This window comes from Mustela erminea, chromosome X (genome assembly GCF_009829155.1).
Source record: "Mustela erminea isolate mMusErm1 chromosome X, mMusErm1.Pri, whole genome shotgun sequence".
Lineage (NCBI taxonomy): Eukaryota > Metazoa > Chordata > Mammalia > Carnivora > Mustelidae > Mustela > Mustela erminea.
The window spans coordinates 113,959,082-113,977,247 of record NC_045635.1 but is presented as its reverse complement, the minus strand read 5'-3'; the positions used below and the strand labels follow the sequence as shown (position 1 = coordinate 113,977,247).

The 18,166-nt window shown below is 41.5% G+C and overlaps 1 protein-coding gene across 9 annotated transcripts in view; it reads right to left on the bottom strand.

Annotated features, from left to right (window-relative positions):
- Positions 1 to 18,166, bottom strand: part of INTS6L (integrator complex subunit 6 like) — a 53,454-nt gene that overhangs the window by 12,599 nt on the left and 22,689 nt on the right. For all 9 annotated transcript variants that reach the window (XR_004282474.1, XR_004282473.1, XM_032330203.1 and 6 more), the window contains 7 exons: positions 17,532 to 17,621; positions 17,119 to 17,302; positions 16,719 to 16,847; positions 14,279 to 14,442; positions 11,476 to 11,628; positions 8,197 to 8,329; positions 72 to 166 (listed from right to left, as the gene is read on the bottom strand). Coding sequence is in view for 7 of the 9 variants with exons in the window: in XM_032330203.1 (XP_032186094.1) it covers positions 72 to 166; positions 8,197 to 8,329; positions 11,476 to 11,628; positions 14,279 to 14,442; positions 16,719 to 16,847; positions 17,119 to 17,302; positions 17,532 to 17,621 (948 nt within the window). In the remaining 2 variants the exon portion in view is untranslated. The remainder of the gene's footprint in view (positions 1 to 71; positions 167 to 8,196; positions 8,330 to 11,475; positions 11,629 to 14,278; positions 14,443 to 16,718; positions 16,848 to 17,118; positions 17,303 to 17,531; positions 17,622 to 18,166) is intronic.

The window sequence follows — 18,166 nt, the reverse complement described above, 5'->3', positions numbered from 1 at the left end:
TCACTGACATTTCTGGTGACAAGAATCATCACTGATACAGCTAATGCATATATATACACATAAATACATACTAATAAGTAGTACGGAGGCAGAGTTTTTAAGTAGCTGTCAAAAGCCTGTCGCCACTTCAGATTTGCCTTAAGCTTGTGAACTTTAAACAAGTCATCTGTAAGAGAAAAACCAAAGCATTACGTGATTCCAGTCCTAAATTCCAAGATCGAAACCAAGCAACCTGTATCCGTTATATCGTTTTCTAGACATCTCAAGTTTTAAATACATTAGCTGAACATTCATTGATCTGATTGTCTTTTTTGGTACTATTTACCAAAATTATATAGAGTATTTTTCTAGAAAAAAAAATCTCAGGTTAGATATTCCTCTGCCATCTGTGAAGCTACTTAAATCATATTTAATCATATTAAAGCCGACTCCGATCCACGTGAACTTTCTGACCTGTTACATTTTGGTAACATGGCTGTACTAATTTCCCGTGAGGGGGACTCCATGGTCACTGGCTGATAAAATATTTCTTTTATTCGAATGGAGGGTGGAAAGGCAACAACAAAACCCTGAACTCAGAGAGACAGAGAACAGCTCACTGGTGGCCAGAGGCCAGGCAGGGGCAGGGTAGACGAAACGGCCAAAAGCTGTCGAATGGTACAAACTTCCTGTTACAAAATAAGTAAGTCCTGGAGGTGTACTGCACAGCATGGTGACTCTAGCTAATGATCCTGTATTGCCTATTTGTAAAGCTGCTAAGAGAGTAGATCTTCAAAGTTCTCATTGCAAGAAATTTGTGGTCGTGTGTGGTGATGGATGTTAACTAGTGTTTGCAGTGTTCTTTTCACAGTATGTACAAATTTTGACTCATTATGTCATGCATGGGAAACTAATGTTATGTGTCAATTTTATGTCAATAATTAATGCATACATAAATGGAGGGTGTTGTAAAGAAACTTTACAAAGTATATGAGAACAAAAGCGAAGCCTCTAACTTCCAGGCAAGGATAGCGAGCTCTAAATTATGCTTTGGATTCGCTTTTTTCCTATTCCACACCCAACCCCCACCCTTCATTTCTTCCATTTCAAGCCAAACATTGGGTCTGTCAAATGTTAGTTAACCATTAGGTCATGGCACTAGTACATGCTAGTGGAGACGTTAGGTTGAAGTTTGAAACTCTGTCCAACTAAGTATGTTTCTTGAATACCATGGCATTAATACCCCTAAAGATACTGTCCTTAAATAAGCAGACATCCCTTACCTTTCTCAAACTTAAATTTAATTGTTTCAAGAATCTAAATGCATAAACTACAGAAAAATTTCCAAATCATGTCATTATCTCCTTCCAAGGGTACGAAAAATGTATTTTTATATATTAATTCAAAATTGATATCGTCAGACATCAACAGAAACCTGCCACACTTAATACAAATGCCAAAGATATTTTGAATTCATCTTCTATTTTGTTTCTTCAGGTTTCATTGGCTCTTATCCAAAAAAATCCAAATGCTTTACTTCCAAGAACAAAAGCATCCCTATGCCATATGCATAATTTCTCTACAAATAGGCCTATTCTTTGAAATGCTGAATTACTTTAGTTAAGAAAAGCAACTACACATTTTCTTCCTTTTACTGCTATAATAAATTATTCACCCCTGCCGAAACTAATTTAAATGAATTTACAAAGTCATAAAATGTGGGTCTTTTGTTCTTTTGGCGCAGGGTAGAAAGAACAAAGAAAAACAGATCTGAAGAGATTTCTGGCCCATTGTAACATGCAGGTCCTTTAAAGACCATTCATATCTTGATAGAAAGCAACGCGAGACAGTGGAAATATGCTGTTATACTTGGGTCTTTATGTGGAGTCTGTTGGGAATTAAGCAGATTTTTAGAAACTGACAAATTGAAATACAAGACTGGGGAGACATTTAGATATAAATAGATTAGATAATGAGAGTCAAGAATAGTCTTAGAATTTCAAACAATGCCAATTGCAATGATTCCACCAATTAGTCTAACTGAGTCTAATTATTTCTTGCTGGAGTTTTTGAAACGGGGGAGGAGGAAAGAAAATGTTCCACAGCCTAGATTAAGGGTAGAGAGCTACTGGGGTAAGGGCCACTTGAGTCACATTCTCCATGGGGCAGGAAATGATGTTCATGGCGTTGTATGAGGATGGGCCCATGAAGACGTCATAAACACTCAGCTAGTCAACATTTGAAAGACAAAGACATCAGAGTGTAGGAGAGTGAAGTGATACTGCCCACACCTCAAAAACTAGTAACATTTTCCCTTCCATTCGTTTCTCCCCATTTCCTGCTGAAAAAAAAAAAAAAAGAGGGGGTGGAGGAGGTGGGTTTGAGTTCCAGGCTCAGCCACACACTTAGCAGAGTGAGCTTAGAGAAACCACTGGCCGTGTTGAGCCTCCATTTCTTTTTGTTCTCCTGATAGAAACTGGTCTTAATATGGAGCTGAATTTTATTTTTTTTTACACAAATCCCAGTTCTTAATTAAAAAAAAAAAATAGGGGCGCCTGGGTGGCACGGTCAGTTGAGCATCCGACTTTTGGTTTTGGCTCAGGAGGTGATCTCAGGGTCATGAGACTGAGCCCCACGTAGGGCTCTGTGCTCAGTGCTCAGGGATTTCTCTCTCCCTCTCCCTCTGCCCCCGCCTCCATACTCTGTCTCTCTAAAATAAAAAATCAAATAAATAATTAAAAAAAACAGGTGAACTGACTGTGGTAGAGTTAAGAAAAAAAGTTGTTACAAATGCCTTAATTTCTGTAGTTACTGGCCCTCAATAGAAAAAAAAATTCCTTATTGAGAGATAATCTTGCTAACTATGATATTGACATGATTCTCATGATGGCTCATTGATCCAATTAAGCCTCACTTATCCATTCCAGGTAAGTTTTAGTGCTTAAATAATTAAAGCTCTGTTAACTACTTCTGATGGAAATCCTGAATCGATAAAGAAAAAAAAATAAGGGTGACCTTTATGGACAGTTATCATACTATGCAGTAATACAGTGATGTTTCTGGGCATTAGGAAGTGTATATGCCTTCCCTTGCCTTTTTACTAAATATCCTGCCCACCAAACTGCAAAACTATCCTACATCTTTATATAATGTCCTTCATATGGAATAGCAGTGCCTTTAAGAGCTATTAAAATAACACAGGTTTTGGGACGCCTGGGTGGCTCAGTTGGTTAAGCAGCTGCCTTCAGCTCAGGTCATGATCCCAGCGTCCTGGGATCGAGTCCCACATCAGGCTCCTTGCTTGGCAGGGAGCCTGCTTCTCCCTCTGCCTCTGCCTGCCACTCTGCCTGTGCTCACTCTCGCTCCTCTCTCTCTGACAAATAAATAAATAAAATCTTTTAAAAAAAAATAACACAGATATCAATGATGACAACAGTAATGATAATGCTAATAGCATAAATGAACAGTTACTATTGGCAATTTAACTGCATTAATTCATTTAATCCTAACTAAATGCTTTTGGGATATGTACTATCATTATGCCCATTTTACAGATGAAGTAAGTAAGGCCCAAAGAAACTATGTATCTTATCCAAGCTCACAAAGCCAGCAAATGGCAAAGCCAGGATCCACATGAGGGCAGCTATGCTCTACAGTCCACAGTCTTTTCTTTTTTAAGATTTATTTGTTTGTTTACTTGAGAGGGGGGAAGGGGCAGAGGGAGAGTGGGAGAGAGAGAATCACAAGCAGACTCCCCGCTGAGTGGGGCACCTGACACGGGGCTCGATCCCATAACCCTGAGACCATGACCTGAGCTGAAATCACGAGTTGGACACTCAACTGACTGAGTCACCCAGGCTCCCCTCACAGTCCATACTCTTAACAATATGGGACTACACAACCCAGAAAGCGAAGTAATGGTGGAAATGTCGAGAGCATCTAGTTCAGAACTCAACACAAAACCCAAGTTTGGGATTCAGGGGCACAAGGACCTCCAGCCTCTAAGGGTATGAAAAAACCCATGCTCCCTGGGAAGACAAAGGTTACAGAAAAGCCTGGAAATGGGTATTTAAGGCCAAAGGACAGAATAGGAACTGAGTCGAGGACAGACTGACCTTCAAATGGATGCGTGGCATTGGGGAAGGGGAAGGATTCAAAGATGAGTCTGGGGTTCCTGGTTTGAGATGTTTGCAGAGGGACGGTGATGCTCTAGGCAGGGCTGGATCCTTGGTGTCAGAGGTTAAGGAGGACCAGGGACAGATGTGGCACCTGTACCTCTTGCGATGGAAGACACTGCAGGGAGAAGGGGAACTTGGCATTTGGGGAAGAGGCAGACTAATGGGTGACAAGCAGCCGGTGACAAGCTCCTAGGTAAGGAGTTGACCTTACCTAGTACTGGGGAGTGCAAGAGTGGGCAACATGTGGCTACTTAGGCACAGCAGGTTTAGACAAAGGAAGGACTCGATGCCTCCTCTTCACCTCTATTACCCGCAAGACCAGCAAAGCCCATGCTTAGAGAGCAGTTCTCGCTATGGTGAAGAGCTGCTCATCTCAATCTCTACCGGGAGACAAGCTACCACGGTTAGGGGCACTTTCACATAATAATTTGGAAGGCAGGCTGAGTTGAGACCAAAGATGAGATCCCGGAATTCAGCCCCTAATAGTTCTACAGAACTTTTCCACTGCCCTGTGGTAATAAGGCCACCCCCCGCCCCCGCGGTATCATTGAAGACCATCTGGGGAGGAGTATCGAGGAACTCCTACTTCTCCCAGCCAGGGAGGTATCATTCTAGTGAGGATGCAGAACCCCCGCCCAGCCCCCAACAGCAGTAACGAGCAGCCCCCCTCCCTAAGAGTGTCAACAGAGGCCAAGTGGGGAATCTGGACTTCTACCTGCTCCTGGCACTAACAAGGCAGTACCTTGCAATCTCTGCCAGGAGGGTGAGAGGAAGCTGAACCAGAAAGCTTAAATAAGATCGAGACTCAGAACCCAATACTGAAAAGGCACAGGATTCAATGGAAAATCACTCGTCTCACCAAGAACCAGAAAGATCTCAAAACACATTCAAAAGACCATCAAGAGATGCCAACACCGAAGTGACAGAGACATTAAAAATATCCAGTAAAGATGTAAAAGGAGCCAGCATAAAAAAATGTTTCAACAAGCAATTTTAAAGAGGCATGACACAAATGAGAAAACAGAAAGCCTCATCAAAGAAAGAGAAAGGAAAAAGCCGAAGATGTAAAGAAGAACCCAGTGGAAATTTAGAACTGAAAAATACAAAAACCAAAATAACAAACTCAATGGAGGGGCTCAAAAGCACAATGGAGGGGACCAAGTAAATCATCAGTAATCTGGAAAAGATAACACGAGAAATCACCCAGTCTGAATAACAGCACACACACACACACACACACACACACACACACATACCCCACCACTATCAACACCACCACCACCACCACCACCACCAAAATGACCAGATCCATAATTTGAAAATTTTTCCCTGTTCCGTAGCTTGCCTTTTCACTCTGCTGATTACAGCCTTTGCTGCACGAAAGTTTCTAAGTTTGATGGATCCCCATGTGTTTATTTTTGATTCTGTTGCTTGTGCTTTTGGTGTCATGTCTCTATATATTTTTTTTAATTTCAAGTTTTTATTTTAATTCCAGTTAATGAAATACAGTGTTATTATATTCATTCCAGGTATAAAATTTAGTGATTCGGCACCTGCATACAACACCCAGTGCTCATCACAACAAGTGCCCTCCTTAATGCCCACCCCCGGTTCCCCCCACTCCTCCCCTCTGGTAACCAGCAGTGTGTTTTCGATGGTTAAGAGTCTGTTTCTTGGCTTGCCTCTCCATCTTTTTCTCCCTTTGCTCATTTGTTTTGCTCTTTAAATTCCACATAGGTGTGAAATCATATGGTATTTGCCTTTCTCTGACTTATGTCACTTAGTATTATACTCTCCAGGTCCAACCACATAGTTGCAAATGGCAAGATTTCATTTTTCATGGCTGAGTAATATTCCATTATGTATATATACCACCTCTTCTTTATCCATTCACCTACCGATGGACACCCGGGCTGCTTCCATCATTTGGCTATTATAAATAATGCTGCTATAAATATGAGGCACATGTATCCCTTTGAATTAGCATTCCTGTAATCTTTAGGTAAATACCTAATAGTACAATTACTAGATCACAGAGTAGTTCTATTTTTAACTCTTTTTTCTTTTTTTTTAAAATTTTTTAGGAATCTCCATACTGTCTTTCCCAATGTTATTATTTCTTTTTTTTTTTTTTAATACTATGTGGTCTTTTTTTTTTTAGGATTTTATTTATTTATTTGACAGACATAGATCACAAGTAGGCAGAGAGGCAGGCAGAGAGAGAGGGGGAAGCAGGCTCCCTGCCGAGCAGAGAGCCCGATGCTGGGCTGGATCCCAGGACCTGGGATCATGACCTGAGCCAAAGGCAGGGGCTTTAACACAATGAGCCATCCAGGTGCCCCAGTGTTATTATTTCTTACAATTGCATGTGACTCTACAATTATCTGAAAATAAAAAGTAGTCTTAAAAACAGAAAAATAACACCATTAACACCATTAGTCTAAGTGGAGGTTATCTAGTCTAATCCTACACTTTACAGTCAGCAAAACTGAAAGCCATAAACGATGAAACTGTGCCATTTGTGTACAGCTAAGTGCAAAAAGTTGGACAGAGAAAGGGGGAAAACGTATGACTTCACTCATATGTGGAATCTAAAAACACAAAAGAAATGAATAAACAAACAAAAAGCAGAATCAGACCTGTAAATCCAGAGACTGAACGGATGGAGGGACGGGGGGTGGGGGGATGGGTGAAACGGGTGAAGGGGAGCAGGAGGTGCAGGCTTCCAGTTACGGAATGACTACGTCATGGGAATAAAAGGCACAGTATAAGGAATGTAGCCAGTGGTATTATAACAGTGCTGTGTGGGGACAGATGGCAGCCACACTTGTGGGGAACACAGCAGAACATACAGACTTGTCCAGTCACCGTGTCATACACCTGAAACTGTGTGACATTGTGTGTCAACCACACTCATGTAAAAATATTTTTACGAAGTCATTAATAACTAATAAATTTATTTGAATTTATAAATAATTTTAAAAAATCCACAAAATATAGGTACCTTCTATCGGTACCCTTATGAAGCTCAAAGACATAACCTACATTTTATATCAGTAACAATCACCTTCGAGAGGACATTTCTAGACTGGACTAAGAAATAAAGTAGGTAGACTATAAACAAAACAATCATATGCTAATCTATTTAGGATGACCCATTCTTAACCTGCTTAACTTGCAACATTTGAAGGAACTGCTTTTTCAGTATACTTAGTATAAACACTATTTATAGCACTAAAAATCTTAATGACTTGATTAAAACACAAAGGTTGAAACTTTTGGCAAAAATTAAGAAGCCCCATCAAATAAAAATGATCCCAATTTTACAACTAGAAGGATACCACGTGGTACGACTATATTGCTCCAAACAGATGTGGCTCTTTCAATGAGAAAAAAAAAAAAATCTCTACACACATTTTCAGTGATATCTCGGTAGCACCTCCTGGAGTTGCTCCTTGTAGAATTTTACCATGGAGACGACAGCTTCTATGACTACAGTGATCGCAGAATTGACTCTGTACCTTGTTCCTTAACTTGCCTAACACCAATGCCTCCAGAGCACTTAAGATTCTTTTATGGGGGAATGAGTGGGAGCCAGTAACCCCCAGAGAAGCCCTATTTTTTGGAGAAAACCATCAGATTCTTGGAACATTAACCCCAATCACAGAATTTTTGGTCCCAAATTAGTCTACAGAAAAGCCAAGTCTCTTGAAATGAGGCTGGGGGGATTGAATGGCAGCTCTGGTTCTCGAAGTCTGAGGAGCAGCAGGAGCTCTTTTTAGGAGAGAGGCTGTGCCTCTTTGCTCTGATTAAAAAAAAGCAAAAACAAAACAAAACAGAAAACACAAAAAACAACAGCAACAAAGCGAACAGAACAGAAAACAATGTGCAAATTCTATCCTTCCAAACCCATGTTTAGCCTTTTCTATATCCCGATATCAATTACTCTTTGACTACATTTTAAACGCTTAGCCCATTCTCCTCTTTTTCATTTCTGTTGCGTTTTAAAGACGAGGAAGTGGCACATAACTTTACTTACCTAAAAGAGGGAGTAAAACCGGGTAGTTGTACGGCATCACAAAGAGGTTTACACAAGTTAAAGTCGTACTGGCTTTTAAATAACCGAATGGATAGCCAAGTTCATTGTATTTTCCACTGCTAGTAACAAATACCTAGGAACATGAAGTCAGACACAGTCATGACAATGAGGATTTTATGTGAAACCAAACTCCCAGCAACATTCTAGAATGACATCTAACGCATAGCTTAACTATAATGTAAAAATGGCAATAGTGTTTTTAACCTGGGGTTATACCCACATAGACCATATTCAATAAAAATGTTCAGATTGTAATTCTTTTTACATTATATTAAAAACTGAACCCAGGGTGCCTGGGTGGCTCAGTGGGTTAAGCTGCTGCCTTTGGCTCAGGTCATGATCTCAGGGTCCTGGGATCGAGTCCCGCATCAGGCTCTCTGCTCAGCAGGGAGCCTGCTCCCCCTCCACCCTGCCTGCTTCTCTGCCTACTTGTGATCTCTGTAAAATAAATAAATAAATAAAATCTTAAAAAAAAAAAACTGAACCCAGACTCTGCAGTCATCATTCGGAGACCACGGGCCCCATCAACAATTTCCAAATATTTACTTGGTTAGCACAATGGCAAACGAGGCTAAAACACCACTAAGTGATACCAGCCATGAAAACAAACAATGGACTTTAATTGGGCTTTGCTTCCTTTGGTGCCCCCATTCCCCTACCCGTTCACTCATTTTTCATCCACTAAATACTTATCAAGTAGCCTATTATGAGCCAGACACCGGTGCTAATTATTAAGAGGCAGCAAAGAGATGCTTTGGTTCAATCTAGAAGGCATTTTCTCTTCTAAAGGATGCTGGCACAGCAAACATTCGGTAGAGATTAAAACATTAATCTTGGGGCACCTGGGTGGCTCAGTCAGTTAAGCATCTGCCTTCAGCTCAGGTCATGATCTCAGGGTCCTGGGATCCAGTCCTTCATCGGACTCCCTTGCTCCGCGGAGAGCCTGCTTCTCCCTCTCCCTCTGCCTACTTGTGCTTTCTATCTCTCTGTCAAATAAATAATTAAAATCTTTTTAAAAGATTATTAAAAAACATTAATCTTTATTCTATGTGACTACCCCCTTATTCCTCGCTGATGATTCCTGGTTCAATATACATTATACAGTCAGGTCCCGTACACTCGATAGGCTGGGCTGAAGTCCTCTGGCTACCATGCTTTCTCTCTATTCCTTGTTTCCTCTTTGGCCCAAGTTAGGGCACCGGTATAGACTTCTAGGGACCTACATCGCTGCCTTTTCCCAACTCCTTCAGCAGGCTCACTGAAGACAAAAGTCAAACCCTGATGGCGAACAGAATCCATTCACCTTGTTAATTCCTGGTACCAGCCATATCTCCTACCAGTTGACTAAACTCTTGCAATATTTAGTCATAGCTAAGAATAAATCTTTTCTGTGTCACTTCGACCCCACAAAACAATAAGTCATGTCGGAGCTATAGAACAGGACTTATCTACTAGATTTCATGTCATTATCTGAACCATAACAGAAACAAAGAAGTGTAGTAACACAGGGTGGGTTTCCCCCCTTTTCCTAAGTATGTATAACAGAAGAGAGGGGAAATCATCATAAACAATTAAAAATATTACACACAGCCATCAGAGGTCAGACCTCGGAGCCCCATGAGAGGAGAAACACTGTTTTTTGTTCCTCTCTCTGCCTTTCTCTCTTTCTTCCCTCCTCCCTTACTTCCCCCCTTCCTTCCTTCTCATAAGCCCCTGAGTTTTTCCAAATTCCTTATCACCTGCAGATTCACAGAATTGGGGGGGCAGGTTTCAAAGGGATCATTAGAGACCATCTCATCTAGAGAAAGTGTCTGGCCCAGGACCACGTAACTGGTGGCAGACCTAGGGACCTAGGGTTGGAATCCAGGCGCCACTATGATTTAGCCAAATTTTCTGGCTCCTGGTTCATCTTACTCCTTTTCACTCCCACTAATTCCTTGCCTTTAAACTAAACCAAAGTCATAGAAGTTACAGGACCACAGGCATATGGCATATTTGAGAGGTGGCACAGGAACAAGGGCAGGATGTCTTACGTGTCTTAGGAGAAGCTTTACAAGAAATGTGCTATACAGAAAAATGGGCTTCTTTTTTAGGGAAAAGGTATGATTTGTAACGGTATTTGCTTTTATGGCAAAATTGGTGTCAATCCAAGAAGTCAACCTCCTACCATGGTTTTGAGTTAACATTCTATCTCTACATTGTATCTCTATATTCCTAGCGCATTTCTGGGGTATTATACTGTAATATAAACATATATTAAGAAAAGTGTGTGAGTGGAAGCATATGTGTCATCAGCACCCAAATCAAGAAATAGAACACGACCAGAAGCCCCCTGCCGGGTGTCCCTTGCAGGCCACTGTTCTGCACCCCCAAGAGAAACCACCAACCAAACTTCTGACAGAGTCAGCCCACTTTGCCTCTCTTTGAGCGTAGATAAAATAGAATCATAGGATGTGGGATCCTTGATGTCTGGCTTCTTCTGCTCAATATTATATTTATGAGATTGGTCTATTTCTTACACTTCTACATTCCTGCTTCAAGTGTGTTCCTTTTCTCCTACCCAGTTTTAGCATCTTTGGAGAATTTAAGTAGCTTAAAGACAACTAGTAGCAATAATCTCACATTTTAGGATGAAACAGATGGCAGTCTAAAAGTGTTTCTTGCGTAAATAGAACCTAACAATTACTGATTGCTCTATGGTGCTGGCGTCTAGGGATAGAACAAACATACTTCCAGCATAGGACTTCCTTATTATATCCAAATAAAAGGGCTGTGTGACTGCCATGTCTGGATTTTTACAAACTAATATCTGAAGGTGAGTCTATTAATAAATCAGCAAGCCCTTCCGGCTGAAGTGTAACACTTGGAAGAGCCGGTTAACACGTGTATTTGCCGCATCCAAGTGAAATCCGTGTTATGCACACCGATGTGCTTTGTACAGGAAGAGAAGTTTGGTTACATGACGCTAACACAAAAACTAGTTTCAGGGCTCATGGGGTTTTTGTGTCAAAACGATCTTGTACACCTGATAATAATATTACACTGTGCTGTTAACTATCTGGAATTTAAAGAAAAACATTTTAAAAATTGTTCTTGTACTTCTAATCTGTCAAGGTCATGTGAAGCTTCAGCTGCTGAAGCCACCGCTGAAACTTCCTGAAACAAATCCCAGATCCCAGAACGGTTACAGACATTTGGCCGACAGGTAAGGGTCAGTACCTGCCAGCAGGTATGGGGAGACTTTCGTTCCAGGATGTACTGAGTTAAGGGTGAAGGTTCAAGTTCATATTTGTCAAAAGGAAGTTTGTCTATTACCATTGGCTCACAATCTACACAGGAGAACCTCACAACAGGATGAGATGTTCGTGGAGGCTAAAAGACAAGAGGGGAAAATACGGTGCGTTACCAAGGTGAGCTTAACATTTCTGACAAACCCACAACCCCTTTTGTGTTTTGTGAAACCATTGTTGAGATATACACCAGTGCTTTGAAAAAGAGGGCATTGCCAACAGCATCCATCCAGGCAAGGCACACGGATTCTTTGGATCTACCATCTACTTGGCATTGGGAGGAGGAAAGGTAAATTAGAACACTCGTAACTGTAATTTCAGTGAAGCAAAGATGATAAGTGCTTTGAATACGGTTAGGAAATCACTAATGATCCAAAAGGTGAACTCCAACTTTCAGATCCACTTTGCAATCCCCAAGCATGATCTGCCCTTCATTCCTTGGTACCGGGAGGTTACACACAGTCCAGATGCTGCCAGGGAAGAAGAAATCCATGAAGCTGTCTAATGAGCAAATAAGAGGGCTAGAGCCACTAATGAGCAAAGCAGAAAAACTGTAAAGCCGTGGGAAGGGCAAGACAGATACCAAAAATGAGCCAGTCCCAACACCCAGGACCACTGGAAATTTCCTTTCAAGCTGATTTTTTACAGCACTTTGCACACCCGCACACTTGCCTCTGAACAGCTGAGGGCCAAGGCTGCTTTGGGCTGGGCTGCAAAGGCCCACATGCCTGGGGCACCAGAGCGGAGGGGTGGAGGGGCCATTTTATTAACAGGTTTAGTCTGTGGGGATGGAGAGCACCAGGGAGAGAAATGGTGGCAACAAGAGTGAGCAGAAGAGATGAGGAGATAGGACAAGTCCCAGGGACAAGGGTGAGACGTGACTCCCCCTCTTCTTCCAAGAGATCTTTCGGTCTAACAAGAATATGACAAAACATCTCTGTTTCCCTTATAAAGGGGGAAACCATACTCCTTGGTCTTTGTGGTTTACACACCTATAAGATCTGTCCTGGGAGCTGAAGGAAACAGCCATCAAAGTGCTTTTAAAGCTGAAGGGATGTTAACGGGGGTGATGTCTGAGCTGGAATTTCTTTCGTGCCGATTTTTCCTGATTTCCATTTTTTCAGAGATTTTATTTATTTATTTGAGAGACAGAGGGAGAGAGAGGGTGCAAGCATGGGGGGAGGGGCAGAAGGAGAGGGAGAAGGACAAGCAGACTCGGCACTGAGCGTGGCGTCCTGTCATGGGACTCCATCCCATGATCCTGAGATCACGACCTGAGCTGGAATCAAGAGTCAGTCGCTTAATCAACCAAGCCTTCCTGGCGCCCCCTTGATTTTCATCTAAATTAAACTTGAGAAATATTTCTGGCTTCTTAAATTTAAGCCAATTTTTTAAAAGCCATAAAGACACAAGTGAATCCCTGTCACTAGCAATAATGACATAAATTCATAACTGAAACATTCACTCTGGGGTTTGGAGCTAAGAGCAACTGGGCGCTGAAATCCGACCAGTGTGTACCTCGGAGCCCTGAGGAAAGGCGGGAGAGATATACCCTCACCCACAGCAGGGGCAGAAGTGGCTTCAGTCCTATGTCCTCATGGCCTCTCCTAAAAGAAGGAGCCTAGAAAGGATAATCCACGGGGCACCTGGGTGGCCCAGTTGGTGAAGCGTCTGCCTTTTGCTCAAGTCATGATCCCAGGGTCCCGGGATCGAGCCCCGGGTTTTGGCTCCCTGCTCAGCGGGAAGCCTGCTTCTCTCTCTCCCACTTCCCCTGCTTGTGTTGCCTCTCTCACTGTGTCTCTCTCTGTCAAATAAATAAATAAATTTTTTTAAAAGAGAGAAAGAAAGGAAAGAAGGAGTAATCCAGAAGAAAATACAGTTCATGACAGAAATTTCTAAAACATACACAGAATGCAGAGTGGCTGACTGGAAAGGTGTTGAACTGAAGGTGTAGTGATCATTTTTTGTGCCTCTCCCCCCACACAAGAAGGATCACTCTGGCCTTTGTGCAGAGGCTGGGGGGAGGAAGATGAAGGCAGAGTGGGTTTCATATGTTTTCCGTCATTATCAGACACCCCTCTCCCACAAAAAGCCAATTCATCTGGTACTAGGAGCAACTACAATGTCAAACCCTCCTCTCCCAATGCAGTGAACAAAAAGAAAAGCCCTCACATAGAGATCATTTTTTAAAATATTGCTTAATTATCCATCATTGAAAGGTACACTGCCAAGGGAACAAGTCGATGGAGTACAAAAAGATGAAAAGCAGATCCACGAAGGTCCACTGTATGTCTAATGACTCCCTGGGAGGAAGAAGAAGAGCTTCTGTTTTTAATGTGTTTCTAGAACCTATGCGAGGTGCAAGCTAAGTTTTCATTTCCTGAGGATGTGCGCGAAAAACAATGCTAGCCCTCTTTGGACATGGCATTTCCCATGTCAATCAAGTCAGCCGCGGGGAAATAAAAACCCAGCCACAGACTGTGACGCCGTCAAAAATAATTATGCTTTGCTTTACCATCCAAAGTGGGCAGTTCAAGTGGCGAAAGGCAATGAAAAGAAAGAATGCCAAAAGGGCAAGGAAGTCCTCTCTTGCTTTTTTAGGTACAAGCTTAGACTTCCAGCCAGAGATAAAAGGTGTAGCTTAAAAGCCTCAAAGCAATTTTACAAAGGTCACTGTAATCAGCAAACTGAAAATCCAAACGATGTTTACCTTTTTGTTTTATGACACTTACTAGTGAAGGTAAATTCTGATCTGGCCAAAAAGATTCTGGAATTGGCCAATGTCCAACAGGAACACCAGTCTTAGAGTTAGGTCGTACATAAATGAGCTTATGACAACTATGCCATGGTTGAGCAGCAAATGAATTGCTTGGCCTGGCTGAATCCATAAGTCCATCTAAAAGGCAAACAACAAAGACAAAACAAGCTAAAATGGTCATTCGTGAAAAATGAAAGAACTAAAAGACTCTACTGCGATTTCTGAATGTTCTCTCTAGCATTTTTTTCATCTAATCCGTCCCTCTAATCCAACACCCCACCCCCATCCTTAAATATGCCCACAACATCTAGTTATATGGAAAACTATTATAAAATTAGTTTTCGGGGCGCCTGGGTGGCTCAGTGGGTTGAAGCCTCTGCCTTCGGCTCAGGTCATGATCCAAGGGTCCTGGGATAGAGCCCCACATTGGGCTCTCTGCTCAGCAGGGAGCCTGCTTCCCCCTCTCTCTCTGCCTGCCTCTCTGCCTACTTGTGATTTCTCTGTCAGATAAATAAATAAAATCTTCAAAAAAAATGAATAAAATTAGTTTTCAATTTTCTAAATTTGGACACATATATTACACACACCAAACCACTAGTTATTTTTCCAAATTAGGCAAATGAAATCGCTCATTTTTTTATACAGTTTTTATATTTGGGGGATCTAACAAAAATAGGTCATAAATTCCATTTAGATTTTCTTTCTATTCCCAATTAGATTATTTTTTTTTAAAAGTATACCTTATTAAACAGACCCAATGACCACAAAGGCAAAATTAAAACAATCCAGATTCACTCAAAGATAGAAGGAATGCTGACAGTACAACCCATCTGTAAAGTTTGGGGAAGGGAACATAGAGCAAAGGCATCAAGGGACTAATTCATGACAGTTTCCCATTGCACCATTAAAAGTCCATGGAAACTGGGCATTGTATAATGCTGAACAATGTATCCTGAATGTGTTTTAATTATTTAAACTAGCATATTTCATTTGTCTCCCCAAAAGAAGACAAGGCAGAATTATATAAACTTTAATGCAATGATTCAATGGTCTATATTTGTAAAAGAGACGTTTTAATTATTTGAGTTATATTTCTTAAATTACAGGTCATTTGATTTAGTTATTTAAGCATTACTTTAAACAAGTAATTACTTTACACCAGAAGATTTACTAGGGTCCCCGATCTCTAGGGAATACATGTAAAAGTTTCGGGGGACCAAGAGACAACCCCTGAAGTTGAGCTCACAATTCTGGGGATGTGCCTTTTTCTGAGAGAGTTCTTAGCTTTCGTGAGAATCTCTTAGGCTAAGATCTCTGGAAAGAAAATCTGAGCTATTTACAGGACACCAAATCCAACCGGCTTTCCATAGGGCACTTCCCAGTTCACCTTAAGGTAACGAACACAAAAGTATGGACGGAGCCATCAATCATTAGCAAGAGAACAAACATGTCCTTCCTCAATTAATTACATGAATCTCAAATAGGCTGTGAGGCTTCAGTCTTCTGTGATGGGTGTTTTTAAAGTGGAGTTCGAGAAACCCTAGAATTAAATACCAATTTGTATTTTGTGTGGCTTATGTCCATTATTCTAGGGAGAGAGGTCTCGGTTTCCAGCAGCTTCTTAAAGGATTCTGGGAACTAAACATGAAAACGGTCAGGAACCACAGGATCCATGGCTTCAGACAAAAACGTGTGTGTTTCTGAGCAGCCACCACTGACTGTGGCCACGCAGTGACAATGTATGCATCAGGTCAGACAAGCACCATGGTAATGAGGTGTGTGAGCACACAGGCACGAGGAGAAGCAGCAGCCTTGCACAGGGCTCCCAGAAAGCCTTGCAGCGAGGGATCACATGAGGGAGAAGACCCTCCCCTTATACAAAAGTACTTCTGTGCTCACCTCTTTTGAGATGTTGAACTTTCTGTAAAATGTCACTCGAAAAGTTTCGGCCATTAAAAAGTGGCCGGGAAACTCCCAGTGTAGGATCTTACAGGATATTAGCAGTTTCTGGACAAACTTTCACAGTCTCTTGCTGACATGCAGTGACAAACACAGATTTCGTAAAGGTGACTTGACACATTTGGGGCTCACATGACCAACACCAGGCATTCCAAAGTGATTCTCCACATATCTCGTGAATCGAGAGATGAATAACACAGTACATCCCCAGACTGGGACCAGGGGATATGAAAAAGGTAGGGAATGGAAGGAATTATTCTAAGAAGATCTGACACTGAATTAAAGTTGTTAGAATCTGACCACCCAGCTAGTGAGTGAATGGCAATTGTTTGGATGAATATTTGCAACCCCATGAATGTGTGCAGATAGTAAAGACCACGTCTATTATGAGTTTAATGTCCTCTCCGTCTCAGATCATTCTCCAGGGTAAAAAAAAAAAAAATTATCTACTGTACCTTCTCCGACAGGAAGTGGATCTGGTCCCGTTTTTTCAAAGTTAATAACTACGCCGCTCTGAATTTTCTGAACTAGAGATTCTAAACACTGATTCAACATCCTTTGTGTTCTCACACAGTAGGAGCGACCTATACCAGAAGGAAGAACAAACAGTGTAAGTTGAATCCAATAAAATATGATTTAACAATATAAGTATATGAAATCCCACAACAGATCTTGGACTGAATCTTGGACTGATCATAACTACATTGGAAGCAGACCTCACACTCATGACAAGCAGAAGGAGCAGCGCTAAAAGATCCTGAAGGAAAGCAAGACAAGACAGAATATGGTGCTTAAGAGAAACCATACCCTGCCGTTCTGGATTCTTCCTTTAGAAATATGAGATATTGCCAATACCTCCTGTGACTTCACACATCTGTGTGATGGCGGACTCATCAGTTGGTACACTCCCTACTTGCTCTGGTTCCATGGAAGCCAATCCAGGCAAACGCAACACCAGGGCAAATAACCTTTGATCCCAACGAAAAGGTTCTTTGGTTAGTTCACTTCCGGGCAGAGGAGAATTCAAAGGGAGATGAAGCTGATAAGGGAAAAGTTGAGAAGTTTCATCATAAGAACCCAAGCAACAGAAGAAAGAGTTAAAAGGGTCACTTTTCTTTCATGGACTCGGGAATCTTTCAGGGCTCATGAAGATGGAAGGTTTGATCAAACTTATTCTTTAACTGGCAACGCGGGCCTGCCACAGAAATAGTGGCATGTTCTCTGCCATTTAAACGAAACTCAAAAAAAAAAAAAAAAAGAAATCTCACCTCTTCTTGAACACCAGCAGTACTCGTTAACTTGTTTCCATCTGTGATGGTAATTAAAATAGATGGTTCTAAAAAAAATGGATTTCTCCCCTAAAATACATTTAAAAAGTATTAGAGCCATATAAAGTAATAAAATTGTATTTAAACTTTTTTTTTTTTCTTTAACATTTGCCTTGCCAGGGATCTCTCAAGTGTGTGATAAAATTTGCCTGGATAAGTAAGAAGGAAAAAATTAGGGACTGAAGTGGGTGGGACTCCAAATAAGGATCCCTGCTGAGGTAACATTCCGAATAAACTGAGGAATTCATATCATTCAGGAGCTCCCCAAACTATAACATCCAAATACTCCTTTCCAAGTAATCATAAAAGAAAGATATTAAAGAGATTATAAGGGCAGCAGCCTTCACACCCGTGAATCCATTCGCCTGAGTCAAAATTCTGGCACGGATTGGGGGACAGTAGTGACTTATGCTCTGGGATGAGGACAGTGACTCTGGGTTATCGTGCACCGAGTTTTCTAGAGTAAGGACAGCAGGAGCACCAGATGCTATCTTGCCTTTCTCTTATTCTAGGGCTTTTCCATTGAATTGGGAAGAGATGAGGGAGTTCAGGACACTGAAAATTTCGCTTTAATG